Source organism: Fringilla coelebs (assembly GCF_963513975.1).
Source record: "Fringilla coelebs genome assembly, contig: SCAFFOLD_64, whole genome shotgun sequence".
NCBI classification, from domain to species: Eukaryota; Metazoa; Chordata; class Aves; order Passeriformes; family Fringillidae; genus Fringilla; species Fringilla coelebs.
Genome location: NW_028167209.1, coordinates 488,906 through 503,604, shown reverse-complemented (window position 1 = coordinate 503,604; position 14,699 = coordinate 488,906). Strand labels below are relative to the sequence as shown.

The 14,699-nt window shown below is 52.8% G+C and overlaps 1 protein-coding gene across 1 annotated transcript; it reads left to right on the top strand.

Moving 5' to 3' along the window:
- Positions 1 to 3,005: 3,005 nt before the first annotated feature.
- Positions 3,006 to 3,938, top strand: LOC311166162 (olfactory receptor 14A16-like; the record flags this gene model as incomplete). Its single annotated transcript, XM_084227631.1, has 1 exon — positions 3,006 to 3,938. The coding sequence occupies one exon, from the start codon at positions 3,006 to 3,008 to the stop codon at positions 3,936 to 3,938; it is 933 nt and encodes a 310-aa protein (XP_084083757.1).
- Between the last annotated feature and the right edge of the window lie 10,761 nt (positions 3,939 to 14,699).

Sequence of the window (14,699 nt, the reverse complement as noted above, 5' to 3'; positions counted from 1 at the left end):
GAGAAGTGTTCTGAAAGTTTTGTTCTGATTCTTATTACCCTTTCTTTTTGTTAATATTAATAACTTTTCTTTTTACACTTCTAAAGTGTTGAGCCTACATTGCCTTTTTCCTAATCCTATCTCAAAGCAGGAAATGAATAAGGACATTCTAGGAATTAGACAATACTGAACCCACCACAATAATTGCTGCATTCTCCAAGAAATCTCAAATTGGGATACCAAAACCACTACAGAATCATTTCTGATGAGCTGCACAATAGCAGGGAGAAATCAAGGCAAAGTCATGGTTTTTCAGGACTTGCCTGATCCTAATGAGCCCTGTGGTGCATTTGGAGCTGAGCTGTTGAAACCTGGGCCAGAGAGGAGATTGCACAAACCTTTCCAAAAGTCAAAGTCACAAGAAAACCCCGAAGTGTCTCGAGGCATTACTGGGTCCCACTGAGGTCCACCCCCAACACAGGCTCCTCATGGACTCCTTGGAGGAGAGAATTGGAGGCCAGGATGGCACAAAAACGTCTCAGAGACTCAGTGTAGAAAGGAAATTCCAAAGTACCTTAAAAACCTTGAGTTACTCAAAGCATTAATGAGCCCCACTGAGTGTCAGTACAAAGCTCTCAAGAGACTTGTTATAGCAGATAATTGGGGCCATGATTGCACAAACCTCTCAGAGACTCCAAGCCAAAAGCCAAACCCAAAGTCCTTTGAAAAACCCTGGGAGCTTCAAGGAGCCCCCAGGGCCATTCCTGAGCAAGGCTTTTCAGGAACTCCTTCCAGCATATCCCTGAAGCCACTGGGATGTGGGCTAGGGGCGGATGCTGAGGGCAGGACAAGGGGTGACAGTGCTCAGCCTGGCTGGGGCTGTGCCAGGAGGCCCCAGTGCCTCAGGACAAGGTGTCTCCTCACAGCCCTTGGTGGCACAGATGCTGCTGTGCCCCAGGGCACCAAGACTTGGCTTCTCTTTGTCCCCACCTGTCATCACTGCCTCCAGTTCTCTGCTCTGCCTGGGACCTGGGGACACTTTCTCAGTCATGTCCCTCAGAGGGACCCATTAAAAGTCCAAGAAACTTTGGAGTTGGATTCTGACTTGGAGTTCTGGAGAGCTTTCTTCAGCTCCCTCTCAGGGACTGATGTTCAGGGCCTGAACACAAAGCCCCAGAGGCTCATTCAAGTCCTTGTGCTGTGTCTGTGCAGCTGAGCTGGGCTGGGCTCCTGGCACAGAGGCAGCTCCTGGTAACCAAGAAAAGCTTCAAAAGCACATTTCTCTTGATGAGCAGCTCCTGTGCACAGCCCAGCAGGGCTGTGGCACTGCCTGCAGCCAGCCTGGGAACAGCACAGAGGCACAGAGAGCTTCAATCAGTCAGGGCTGGGAAAGAGCTGAGAAGTGCCTGGGACACAATCACTGCCAGCCCTTGGCACAGGAACCTCTGGCTGCCGGACAATGCAGCTGCAGCTCCTGCAGTGATCTCCTGAAGCTGCAACATCCCAATGCCTACAGACTCTGTGAGTACAACTCTGAGTATTTCTGCTGCAGGGGAGGTGAAATGCTCATGAAACTCTGACATGCTGAGGGCTTCTGATCAGTCCTAGAATATTTCCAAGACAAGAATTTTGATAAAAATGAGGAAATTTTCAAAACCTTTCTATTCAGTTTCCTACTATTGGAGAATGTCGGGAGGGAGTGTTAAACATTAAAGGTTGTGTGAATTATAGATTTTTAATTTTGCCAAGTGCCTGAGACATCCAAACTGGTACTTTTAGTGACCAGTAGGTTCACAGGAGATCCCTAATGTGCCTTCAGCCACTCTGCCCATGGACAGCACCAGCAGCATCACCTTTGCTGGAGCCATCAGGCTCAGTCTGAGCTGTCCTTTCTCCAAGCTGCAAACAGAACCTGCCCCCTGCCAGTGCTCTGCAAACAAGCAGCTTTCTGTAGGGCCAAGGAGAGTGCACAGATATTTGGGGTCTTTGAGTGCTGGCACAGAGAGATCAGGCACAGGGAAACACCTGCAGGAGGAAAATCTCCAGGAAGCAGAGATGGGATCAGGCAATATGAGAAAACATACCCCAAAAATTCTGTGGCAGTGAGAGTTTAGAGATACCTACAGAATGCCCTCCAGTGCAGCCCCTCCCTCCTGTCCCCCCAGCCAAACCTCTGCCTTCAGGGCCGGGGCTCCAAGGTGTGCAGCCCCTCCTGTGCAGGCAGAGCTGCAGCAGAGCCGTGGGACAGCTCTGCAGCCCCAGGCCCAGTTCCCTCTGCAGAGCACAGGGCTGGGAGCAGCTGCCCAAACCTGGGGGCTCTGGCAGGGGGCACAGCTGGCTCAGGGTGACGCTGTCCCCAGTGCCCAGCTCCTTGCAATGCTGTCAGTGCAGCCAGGGAAAGGGGCTGCATCTCCCTTCATCCAATGCCATCATAAGGACACTTAGGAGTCTCCCTGAGATTTCAGTCCAAGTTGGGAGCTTCAATCCAGGGTGCAAAACTGTCCTAGAGCATCTCTGAGTTATAAGATTGATGGGGAAAGGCAGAGGTTTTTCGACACTGAAAATGCTGTTGGGTTGGTAAAATGAGCAAAGTGAGTCCTTGGCTACAAATGTGGAGCTGGGCTGTGGTGGATCCATCTGCACTCAGCAGTACCTGGAGATTTTTAAGAGAAACATAGGAGTGTAAACATCCTCCATTTTCAAAAAGTGAAAGCCAAGAAGAAACTCCAAATATAATGAAGTGTCAGACCATCTCCCCTCAGTCTCCAGTCATAATCTTAGTTCAGGGAACTCTATTCTACCAGAGGGTATAAGAAATGCTGAGGGTTTCTGATATTCATGAATATCAGTTAACATATTTGGAAGCTTAAAAAGAAAACCTAAGAAATCAAAACCACTAAAGACCTTGTCTGTGCATTGCAGAGGAGGGTGTATGGGAAATGGCTTTGATTTTGGTTACAGGTATCTCCTCTAACTCTTCAATGTCCTTTTCTCCATCAACAGGTCCCCATATGCAGCCCCAGCTAATGTCCAACAGCAGCTCCATCAGCCACTTCCTCCTGCTGGCATTGGCAGACACAAGGCAGCTGCAGCTCCTGCACTTCTGCCTCTTGCTGGGCATCTCCCTGGCTGCCCTCCTGGGCAATGGTCTCATCATCAGTGCCGTAGCCTGCAGCCACCTCCAGCACACACCCATGTTTTTCTTCCTGCTCAACCTGGCCTTCACTGACCTGGGCTCCATCTGCACCACTGTCCCCAAAGCCATGCACAATTCCCTCTGGGACACCAGGAACATCTCCTACAAAGGATGTGCTGCTCAAGTCTTTTTCTTAGTGTTCTTCATCTCAGCAGAGTTTTATCTCCTGACCATCATGTGCTACGACCGCTACTTGTCCATCTGCAAACCCCTGCACTACGGGACCCTCCTGGGCAGCAGAGCTTGTGCCCACATGGCAGCAGCTGCCTGGGCCAGTGCCTTTCTCCATGCTCTTGTGCACACGGCCAATACATTTTCCCTGCCCCTGTGCCAGGGCAATGCCGTGGGCCAGTTCTTCTGTGAAATCCCACAGATCCTCAAGCTTTCCTGCTCCAAATCCCACCTCAGGGAACTTGGGCTTCTTACAGTTAGTGTCTGTTTAGCATTTGGTTGTTTTGTGTTCATTATTTTCTCCTATGTGCAGATCTTCAGGGCCGTGCTGAGGATCCCCTCTGAGCAGGGACAGCACAAAGCCTTTTCCACCTGCTTCCCTCACCTGGCCGTGCACTCCCTGTTCCTCAGCACTGGCATATTCACCTACCTGAAGCCCTCCTCCATGTCCTCCCCATCCCTCGATCTGGCCCTGTCAGTTCTCTACTCAGTGTTGACTCCAGCCCTGAACCCCCTCATCTACAGCCTGAGGAACAGGGAGCTCAAGGCTGCAGTGTGGACACTGATCACTGGATGCTTTCAGGAACATTAAACTGCTGGCCAATTTCTGCAAACCATTTATAATAAAACTCATCTTGGATACTTCTTGTACATCTCATTTTGGAAATTTTGTTAATTTGTTTTACTTTAATAATAAAGTCCACAGAGAAACGTCATTCTTTGTGACATTTCTCATTTTGTTTCTCTCCACCTTCTCTATGGCCACAGACTGTGTCAATGAGGAGCTGCACTCTGGGTGGCTTTAAAGGAACTAAAGGATCTCCCAGCAACGTTTTCTGCAGAGATGCCCTTTTGTTGCCTTCTCTGGAGCTGCAGCAGCAATGTCTGTGAGCAGAGCTGGGGGCAGATCTGGCACAGCAACTGTTCCCAGGAGCACAGCAACTGTTCCCAGGAGCAGCAGCACTTGGTGTTGCCAGTGCTGCTCCTGTGGCCCTGCCCTGCTGCCCTGGTGGCCCTGGTGTTGCTGTAGGGCCTGAATGCTTTCAGGGCCAGGCACAGTCCTGGGGTGGCAGTGCCGGGGCTGCAGCAGGGACAGGCCATGGGCACTGCTGGGGCAGTGCTGACACCTCAGGCCAGGCCCTGGGAGCACCAGGCTCCTTGCCCGGGAACTCTCAAGAACACACCCAGACCAATGCTGAGCACAGAAAACCTTTGTGAGCAGCCCCAGGGTGGCCATGGGCAGGCTGGGGGCAAACAGCATGGCTGGTCCTCTGCAAGGGCCCTGGGGGAGATGGGAAGGAGCAGCAGAGCAGGGGCTGATCCATCCCCAGTGCGATGGACAGCCCAGGGCAGCATCCCAGAGCGTCCTCATGGAGCTGCCAACAACATCCCCCCTCTGCAGCCCTGGCCTCTCCCCAGCTCACACAGTGCCCCATCCTTGCAGGCACAGACACAGCAGCACTGGCTTAGGAGCCCCTGTTTGCTTTGCACAGAGCAGAGGGGAGCACCCCGATGCTGTTGCTGTGGGCACATGAACCTGAGGGAGCACAAATGCCATCAGCCCCTGGTGCCAGCAAGGGCTGGGGGACAGCAGGGAAACCACTCAGCTTTGTCCTGGCCTCTGCAGTCAGCCAGAAAGTTTGCTCCCGTCAGCTGGGAGCTTCCTGTCCCACTGCAGATGCTGTTGCTCAGAGCCAGGGCTGCCTGGTAGCCACCCCCAAACTGCCCTCAGCATTTCCTTTGCTTCACCTTTGCTTTCTTCACTCTTCCCTGGCACAAATTTCTTCCTCTTGCCAAGCCCTGTTCCCTGCCCTGCAAACAGCCCATCCCTGTTTGCCCTTTCCTCTCTGGCCCCACTCCCCATTGCAGTTCCTGACTTGGCACCATGGGAACATCCCTTGGGGAGCAGGATCATCCTACAAGTGCTGCAGGAATTGTCTGCAGGCTCCTGCAGTGCCTCGTGCTGCTTCCTTGCCACAGGCACCACAGGCCAGGGGGGCACATCTGGGCTGCTGTGTCTGCCTCTGGGGCTCCCTCTTCTGGGCAATGAGGAGGAGCTGCAGAGGCTCTGCAGGACTGAAAGGATGGGCTTTGGGCCTGGCAGGAGAAGCTGAGGGGCCTGGGCTGCTGGAGCATCTGAAGAGGAAGCCCTGAATTCATTCTGCAACTGCTGCAAGGGTGATATCAGAGAATCACAGAACCAGCAAGGCTGAAAAAGACCTTGGAGATCATCAAGTCCAACCTGTGCCCTGACACTGCCTTGTCTCCCCTGAGCCTCCTCTTCTCCAGGAGGAAGAGCTCCAGCTCCCTCACTTGCTCCTCACAGCTCTTGTGCTCCAGACCTCTCACCAGCCTTATCGCCCTTCCCTGGACATGCTCCACCCCCTCCATGTCCTTCCTAAATTGGGGCCCCAGAACTGGAAACAGCACTCGAGGTGCTGCCCCACCAGTGCCTAGCACAGGGGAAGAATCACTGCCCCGGTACTTCTGGCCACACCATTCCTGATCCAGGCTAGGAGCCCTTGGTCTTCTTGGCCACCTGGGCACACTGCTGCCTCATGTCCAGCCTTCCGTCCATCAGTCCCTGCAGGTTCCGTTTCTGCCTGGCTGCTGTCCAGCCACTCTGTCCCCAGCCTGTAGTGCTGCAGGGCTTGCGGCCAAAGTGCAGGACCCAGCACCTGGACTTTTTAAACCTCACCTTGTTGGATTTGGTCCCTGGATCCAGGCTGTCCAGGGCCCTGTTCAGAGCCCTCCTACCCTCCAGCTGACCATAACTGCCAGCCAACTTTGTGTCACCACAGTTCCATGAGGCCCCAGAGTGTCCCAATGGTCTCCATAATTCCATGAGGACTCCCAGTGTCACAATGTCCCTTGGTGTCACAAAGTCCATTGGATCCTTGGCCCCGGCAGTGTCACAATGTCCCTTGATCCCTCAAGGCCCTGCAGTGTCACAATGGCCTTGGTTCCATGGATCCTTGGTTCCATGAGGTCTCATAGTTCAGCAATGCTCTCCTTGCTTCCACAGTGTCACAATGGCCTCTTGGTCCTAAGGGCCGCCACGGTGTCCAACATGTTTCCTTCATTCCATCAGTCCCTGAGGAGCAGCACTGGCCCTTTGGTTCGAGGGGGCCCTGCAGTGACACAATGGCCCCATCATCACACCGGGTCCTGCTCTGTCACAATGCTCTGCATGGTTCCACAAGGCCCTGCATGGTCACAGTGGCCTCTTTGCTCCATGAGGCCTCAGAGTTCCACAATGAATTACTTGGTGCTGCAGTGTCACAATGGATCCCTGGTGACACAAGATCCTGCGGAGTCACCTGGGACCATTGATTCCATGGGCCACCACAGTGTCACAACTATTCCCTCAGTTTATGAGTCCTTGCAATGGAGCAATGGCCCCGTGATTCCATTGTCCCCAGGCTCTCCCAAGAGTTTCCTTGGTTTCACAGTGGCACAATGGCCCCTTGGTTCAACAAGGCCCTGCAGTTTCACAGTGGCCTAGGTGGTTCCACCAGGACCAAGACTGTCACAATGGACTGCTTGCTTCCATTCAGCCCCACAGTGTCACAATGGCCCCTTGGCTCTGTGCTGCCATGTCGTACACAGTGTCACCATGGTCCTCTTAGTGCCACCAGGCCCTGCAGTGTCACAATGGCCCCTTGCTTCCCCAGGGCCCTGCAGTGTCACAATCATCAGAGAATCAGCCAGGCTGGAAAAGACCTTGGAGAGCATCAAGTCCAACCTGGGACTCAATACCACCTTGTCACCCAGACCATGTCAGTGAGTGCCAAATCCAGTCTTTCCTTAAACACTTTCAGGGACAGTGTCTAACCCACCTTCCTGGACAGCCCTTGCAATGCCCAATAACGCTTTGTGGGAAGAATATTTCCTAATGTCCAGCCTAAATGTCCCCTGGTGCAGCTGAAGGCTTTGTCCTCTGTTACTGTCACTGTTCTCTGAGAAAAGGGCCCAACCCCACCGGGCTGCACCCTCCTATCAGGGAGTTGTAGAGAGTGATGAGGTCTCCACTGAGCTTCCTCTTTTCCAGGATAAACAACCTCAGCTCCCTCAGCCACTCCTCACAGGACTTGTGCTCCTGACCTCTCACCAGCCTTGTTGCCCTTCTCTGGACACACTCCAGCCCCTCCATGTCCTTCATAATTTGGGGGGCCCAGAACTGGACACAGCACTCGAGGTGCTGTCCCACTAGTGATGAGCAAAGGGTAAGAATCACTGCCCTGCTCCTGCTGGCCACACCATTCCTGATCAATAGGAGTGCCAGGGGTTTGATGAGAGAAATGGTGGGTACAATGTCTGATTGATTGTTGGCCATGAAGGGTCTGGATTTTCGTATCTGTTCAGACTGCATTAGAAGGTGCTGGAGGTCAATATCAATTGGACATTGCTGATACCAAACTATAAACAGGAAAAGAAAACAAGACAAAACAGTTCTCTCTGCTTCTTTTTTCAATATAGCAGATTCACTTTGAATACACTTCTGAAATATGTCTAATTAACCACAGAAAATATGAAAACTTAGATTATTCCTTGGGGCCTTTCCTGTTCAGGTCTTTTAAACAAATGTTTATCAGCCTTTTACAGTGAATACCTGAACTGAAGAGCTCAAGAAAGAAGAGGCCTCTGGAGGAATAAAATTCATCAGCAACCTCCCAGTGGCTGAGGATCCATCCCCATCAGAGCAGCCATGAACAAAAATGGGCACAGCTCTGTGGCTGCCCCAGCTTTGGGATGGGTCCTGGACCTGGAGCAGGAGCAGCTCTGGAGGGCCCCAAGGCCGGGGCTCTTGTGCTGCCCTGGGCAGATGGGATGGCAGCAGGGGCTGCAGAGCTCTCAGCACCTCAGCCAGAGGGGAGCAGGGCAGCCAGGGAGCCTCCTTGTGCCTTGGGCCAAGCCCCTTCCCTCATGGCTGGGGCTGAGTCCTGTGGGAGCTGCAGCTGCTGCTGTGCCCTTGCCAGGGGCTGAGGCCGTGGGGCCAGTGCCCAGAGCAGCCTGGCCTGAGCAGAGCTGTGGGGCCAGAGCCGGCTGGGCTGGGCTGGCCAGAGGCCCTTGGTGCTGCCCAAAGCTCAGGGCATCTGGGAGAGCTTGCAGGGAGCTGGGCTGGGCTCCGAGAGCCCGGCACAGACATCATCATATCCATCTCAGCCTGGCTGAGCGTGCAGGGGCCAAGAAGAGCACCCCCAGGGTCCACAGGTTTTCTGTGTGGGAGCTGAGCTTGTGACCCCCTGAGCCCTCACAAGTGCTGGGGCTGCACCTCCAGCTCAAGAGATGTGACAGATGGAAGCAGACACAAATAATTCCTGCTGGATTCTTTATTGTGCTTGCTTATATAGGTGACCTGGAGTCATATGTAGATGAGGTGTTTTGCTTCAGATAACACTGAGAGAGTGATAAGAAGAATATTTCTTAGCTGAAAATAATATTTCATGCATAATACACAATAAGAAAAAAAAAGACACATGATCAGAAGAGCATCTGAGTTTTTAAGAGTGTGAGACTTATTGATGTCCCTCTGTCAAACCTGTTCAAATACTTTCCTCAAGGCTTCCTTGAGATGAGAGATGACCACCAGAGGCCAAAGTCAGCCAGTGATCTCTGTCCTGGCAGCTTTTGTCTGGGAGAACCTTGCTAATAGGGAATTTCAGACTAAAAAGTACCAGTTTTGGCCATGGGGGCCTGAGCAGGAGGCAAGATTCTTTTCCATAGGAAGGGAAGCACAGAGCCTCAGTGTTTGAAGGCAGATGAAAGCCAACTCTCAGGAAGTCAAAGTCAGTCAGACTTGTTGGTAATGGCAGCTTTTGTCCGGGAGCCACCCCTGAATATTGGGAATTTTGGAGGAGGAATCCCATTTTGTCCATGGATGCTTGAATGAGAAGGGCAGTTCTTTTCCATTTGAATGAAAGCCCACAGCCCCAGGGTTTCAGGGGTACATGAGAAGAGACCCTCAACAAGCTGAGGGCAGTTGGCCCAGTCAGGCTAAGGCAACCAGACCTGTTACCTTTTCCCTTGTACCCATGGGGCCCTGCAGTGTCACAGTGGTGGTGTCATATTGGATCCTTGGTTCCATGTGGCCCCGATGCGTCACACTGGCCTCTTGTTTTCATGAGGGCCCAAAGTGTCACAATGGTCCCTTGCTTCCATGAGGCCTTGCAAGGTCACAGGGGTCTCCTTGGTACCACAGTGTCACAATGGACCCTTCGTTCCATGGGCACTCACAATGTCAGAAGGGTCTCCTTGGTCCCATGAGGGCCTGCAGAGCCCCTTGGCTCAACGAGGCCTCAAAGTGTCCTCATGGCCTCCAGGATTCCATGAGGCTCTGCAATGTCACCATGGACCTTTGATTCCATGGGGTCACACACTGTATGACAACGGCCCCTTGGCCTGCTAACACTCCAGAGTGTCACAATGGTTCCTTGCTTCCATGAGGCCTTGTGGTGTCACAATGGCCCCTTGGTTCAGTTAGACTGTAGTGTCAGAATAGTCTCCATGATCCATCAGGCCTTGCAGTGTCACAACAGACCATTGGTTTCATGGAGCCCCACAGTGTCACTGTGGTCCCCTTGGCTCCACAAGGCTCTGAAGTGCCACAATTTGCCCTTTGGTTTCACAAGGCCTCAAAGTGTAAAAATGACCTCCATGGTTTCATGAGCCCTGCTGTGTCACAATGGACCTTTGGTTCCATGAGGCCCCAGAGTGTCACAATGGTGTCCTTGGTTCTGTTGGACCCGTGGTCCCATGGAGACCCACAGGGATCACTGTAGCCCCCTTGATTCCATGAAGCCTTGCCATGCTGTAATGACCCCTTGGTTTCAGTGGGTCCCAAAGTGTCAGAAGAGTCTCCATTGTTCCCTGAGACCCCACAATGTCACTGTCATCCCCTTGGTTCCATAGGATCCCACAGTGGAACAATGGACTCTTGGTTCCATGAGGTTCCGAAGTCACAAAGGTCTCCTTGGATCTGCAGTGTCACAGTGGCCCCTTGGCTCCACGTGGCCACGCTGTGTCACAATAGCTCATGGTTCCATGAGGCCACACAAGAGACCCTTGGTTCCATGAGGCCTTGCTGTGTCACAATGGACTTCTCGTTCCACGAGCTTTTGTACTGCCAACAACAATCTCCTTGGTTCCATCGTGTCACCATGGTCCCTTTGTTCCATGAAAGTCTGTAGTAGAACACGGTCACCTTGGATCCATGAGGTTCCACAGTGTCACCATGGACCCGTGGTTCCACAAGGCCTTGCTGTGTCAGAATGGCCCCTTGCTTCCAAGAGGTCTCTCAGTGTCACAATGGTCTCCTTGGAGCCACAGTATCACAATGGACCATTGGTTCAATGTGGCCCCAGTGTGCCAAAATGGATTTTGGTTCCTTGGTGTTCCATGGTGTCACAATGGAGACCCTTTCTTTCCATGAGTTTGCACAGTGTCACAGTTGAGTCCTTGGTTCTGTGAGGCCCCTCTGTCACCCAATCTCTGAAATATCAGAATAGGACTCCTTAACACTTATTTATTAAGTAAGAAGGTATTGTTTATTCAGGCCTGAGGTCTTGTGAGGGATAACTCCTAACCTTACGTGGACATGTCATTCTACCAGTGGGTTGCTCATATACAGTCACTAAATGTGTATTACAATTTACCCATTACCATGAAACCCACCCCAAGTCCTCAGATTCAGTCCTTCTTTTTTCTATCACTGCACGCTTGAGAGAGATGTTTTCTTCTTGTCTTCCAACCATCCTTGCTGGGAAAGCAGCCCCTGCAGGCCTTGTTCCTGTGCTAAAAGCTCACAGGCACAGTAAAAATGGAATGAATACTTTTGGTATCAAGGCCAAGGCTTTGTGTGGGCAGGCAGAGGCAGGCAGGAGGCAGAGCTGTCAGCAAAGGAAGGGGCCAGCCAGGTGGGGCAGCCAGGGGATGCCGACAGCCTGCAGGGACAGAGGCCGGGGCAGGGACACTGTAGGACAGCCTGGGCTGCACAGGGCACAGGGATGGGCAGCAGCTGCAAGGCCCTGACAGAGCCAACTCCTGCAGCACTTTGGCCATGGCTGCTGGCCCTGAGACCACGAGGGGACAGGTGACCCTTGCAGCCCTGGGGCCTCATTGCCTCCTTGTCCCTGCTCAGCAGCCTGGCAGGGGCCGCCCCATGATCCTGCCCTTGGCATTGCACATCCCCACATCCCAGTGCCCATCCCAAAAAGAGCCCTGAGCAATGAGGGAGGGACAGGATCTGCCTTGCCAGGGGCTGGGGCTCAGGCCTTGGCCCTTTGCATTCCTGAAACACATCCAGTTTTGCTCAGCACCAGAGACACCTTTGCCTTGCTTATCCCCACCTGTCATCAATGCCTCCAGTGTTCTGCTCTACTTGGAATATGGGGACACTTTCTCAGTTTTGTCCCTGACAGGGATCTCTTCAAAGTACAAGAAATTTCAGTGTTTCAATGTAACTGAGTTCTTGTGGGTTTTGTGACATCACTGAGGGGGCAGTGACATCACAGAGTAGGATATGAAGCCATAGAGCAGAGTCTGCCTTCATTGGCTGTGGCTCTGTGGCATCACAGAGTGGGTTGTGACATCAACTGGTGGCTGTGTAACATCATAGATCAGGCTGCGACATCACAGAACAGATTATGACATCACAGGGGGACATTGTGACATCAGTCTTTGGTGACAGCATAGCACTGCTGTATGACATCAAAAGGGGAACATAGAGTTGGCTCTGTGACATCAGAGGGGCTGTATGACATCACATGGGGCTCTGTGAATTCACAGATATGGCTATGTGACATATCAGGGGGTTTGTGACATCACAGGTGGCTGTGTGACATCACAGGGGCTGTGTGAGGTCACTGGGGAGGTCACTCTGCCCTGTCCCCCCTCACAGTTCCCCCCAGAGCAGTCCAACCCTGCTCATGCACAGCAGGGTCCCCTGTCCCCCTGGGTCCCCCCACCCCGGCACCGCAGCCTCCCCCAGAGGATGTTCCACGAGATCGACCCCAGAGCCTGACACGGGGACGGGGGGCCGGGGCCCTGGGGGTGGGACAGGGGGACAGGGACCCCCCGGCAGCGTCCCCGTGTCCCCCAGGGCCAGAGCCTGGGCCAGGGCTCCTTCACCCTGTTACGAACGAGGGCTTGAGAGCGCTGAAAAAATCCAGAGCAAGGGAGCAGCAAAAACCAGATTTAATATTAAGGGATAGCAGCACAAAGTTCCTTGGCAAGAGTCACTCTGCTCCTGACTGGACACTTCAGGCACACCAAGGAAACAAAGCAATAACAAAATCAAACAAAATCCAGGCAATCAAACCAGAAATGAACTGAGAACTGTCCCTGTGTGTGTGTGTGTGTGTGTGTGTGACACAAGGGCAGTGAGAGCAAGGATAAAAGGAATATGGCCTAAAAGGTTAATAGAGTTCAAACTAAATAGGACTTAAATTATACATTTACCTTAACTGATACCTTCAACTTCACAATTAACAAAAGAGCAGAGCATAACAGCATTTAACCTAACTTATAACCCATGCCTTTGCAATTATACAGAGGAATAACACTTAACAGTATTTAACTTAGATTATAACATATTAAAGGTAACAACATAGAATTTAAAACAGCTCTTAGCAGCATTTAACTTCATTTAGACCTTGTGATTTAGCCTTACCTACAGGCTTGACTGACTCAGCTATCCAAGGCACTCAAACCCCTCAGAGAGGAGCATTTCTGCCACAATTCCCCAGCACCAGGCACTCCTGTGTGCACACAGACACAAAGAGTCAGTGCAAAGCACATGTGAGAAATTCCCCTGAGGGCAGGGAATGCTCCCTGCTGATGCTTTGGCATCTCCCCAGCAGGTGAAGGGCTGAGCCTGCAGGAGTGGGGGGATCGGCCCAGGCTCTGTGGTTGTTTGGGATCCCCGAGTGCAGCAAACGGGAGAGTTCCCGGCTGGGAGAGGTCCCACTCAGAGGGAGTCGCTGGCCCAGGAGAGCTCCAAGGGCTCCTTTTGGAGCGCTGTTTGCAGGGCCCCACAAGAGGGGCTTCAGTCCCAGCAATGGCTCATCCTGGCCACACTTGGCATCAGCAGCTTTCTTTGGCAGTGTGAGAACAGGGATGTTGTGCCACTGAGGGAACAGAAACAGTTCCCAGGGCTGCTCCTAAAGGAGCCAGGAGCTGTTTGGGCAGCAGCAGTGCCTGGGGCAGACAGTGTTTGTGATGAGCTGCAGAGGAGCTGAGCCCAGGGGCTGTTGGCCAAGGCCAAGGCCCAAGGAGCATTTCTGAGCTGGCAGGGCGGCCTGAGAAGGGGAGGGGGGAATGCAGCAGCACAGGGCCATGGAACCAAGGGAGCCTTGTGACACTGTGGGGCCCTGTGAGACCAAGGGACCATTGTGACACTGTGGGGCCCTGTGAGACCAAGGGAGCCTTGTGACACTGTGGGGCCCTGTGAGACCAAGGGAGCCTTGTGACACTGTGGGGCCCTGTGAGACCAAGGGACCCTTGTGACACTGTGGGCCCTGTGAGACCAAGGGACCCTTGTGACACTGTGGGGCCTCATGGAATCATGGAGAGCACTGTGACATTGCTGGGCCTCATGGAACCAAGGGGACTGTGCTGACGCTGTGTGGCTCCATGGAATGTAGGGATCATTATGACACTGAGAGACCCCATCTAACCAAGGGTCCATTGTGACACCATGGGGCATCATGGAACTGTGGAGACCATTGTGACACTTTGGGGTGTCATGGAACCAAGGGGCCATTGGGACACTGCGAGACTCCATGGAGCCAAAGGTCCATTGTGACATTGCAAGACCTCATGGAACCATGCAGAGACAATTGTGACACTTTACAGCTTCATGGAACCAAGGGGCCATTGTGACACTGAGGGGCACCAAGGAAACACAGAGACCATTGTGACACTCAGGGGACTCATGGAATCATGGAGACCATTGTGACACTATGAGGCCCCATGGAAGAAGCAAAGCATTGTGACACTGTGAGGCCTCATGGAACCAGTGAGACCATTGTGACCCTGGGGGTCCCCACAGAACCAAGATGACCATTGTGATATTGTGGGGCCTGGTGAAACCAAGAGGTGTTTGTGACACTGCAGGGCTGCATGGAACCAAAGCAACATTGTCCATTGTGACACTGGGCAGCCAAAGCAGACCATTGTGACACAGCAAACACCCAGGGTCCCATGGTCCATTGTGACATTGCAGACCTCATGGAACAGAGGAGCCACGTGACATTGTGGGGCCTGGGGAACCACGGAGACTATTGTGGCACTGCAAGGCCTCATGGAATCCTGGGGGCCATTGTGACACTGAGGGGCCTTATGACACCTGGGG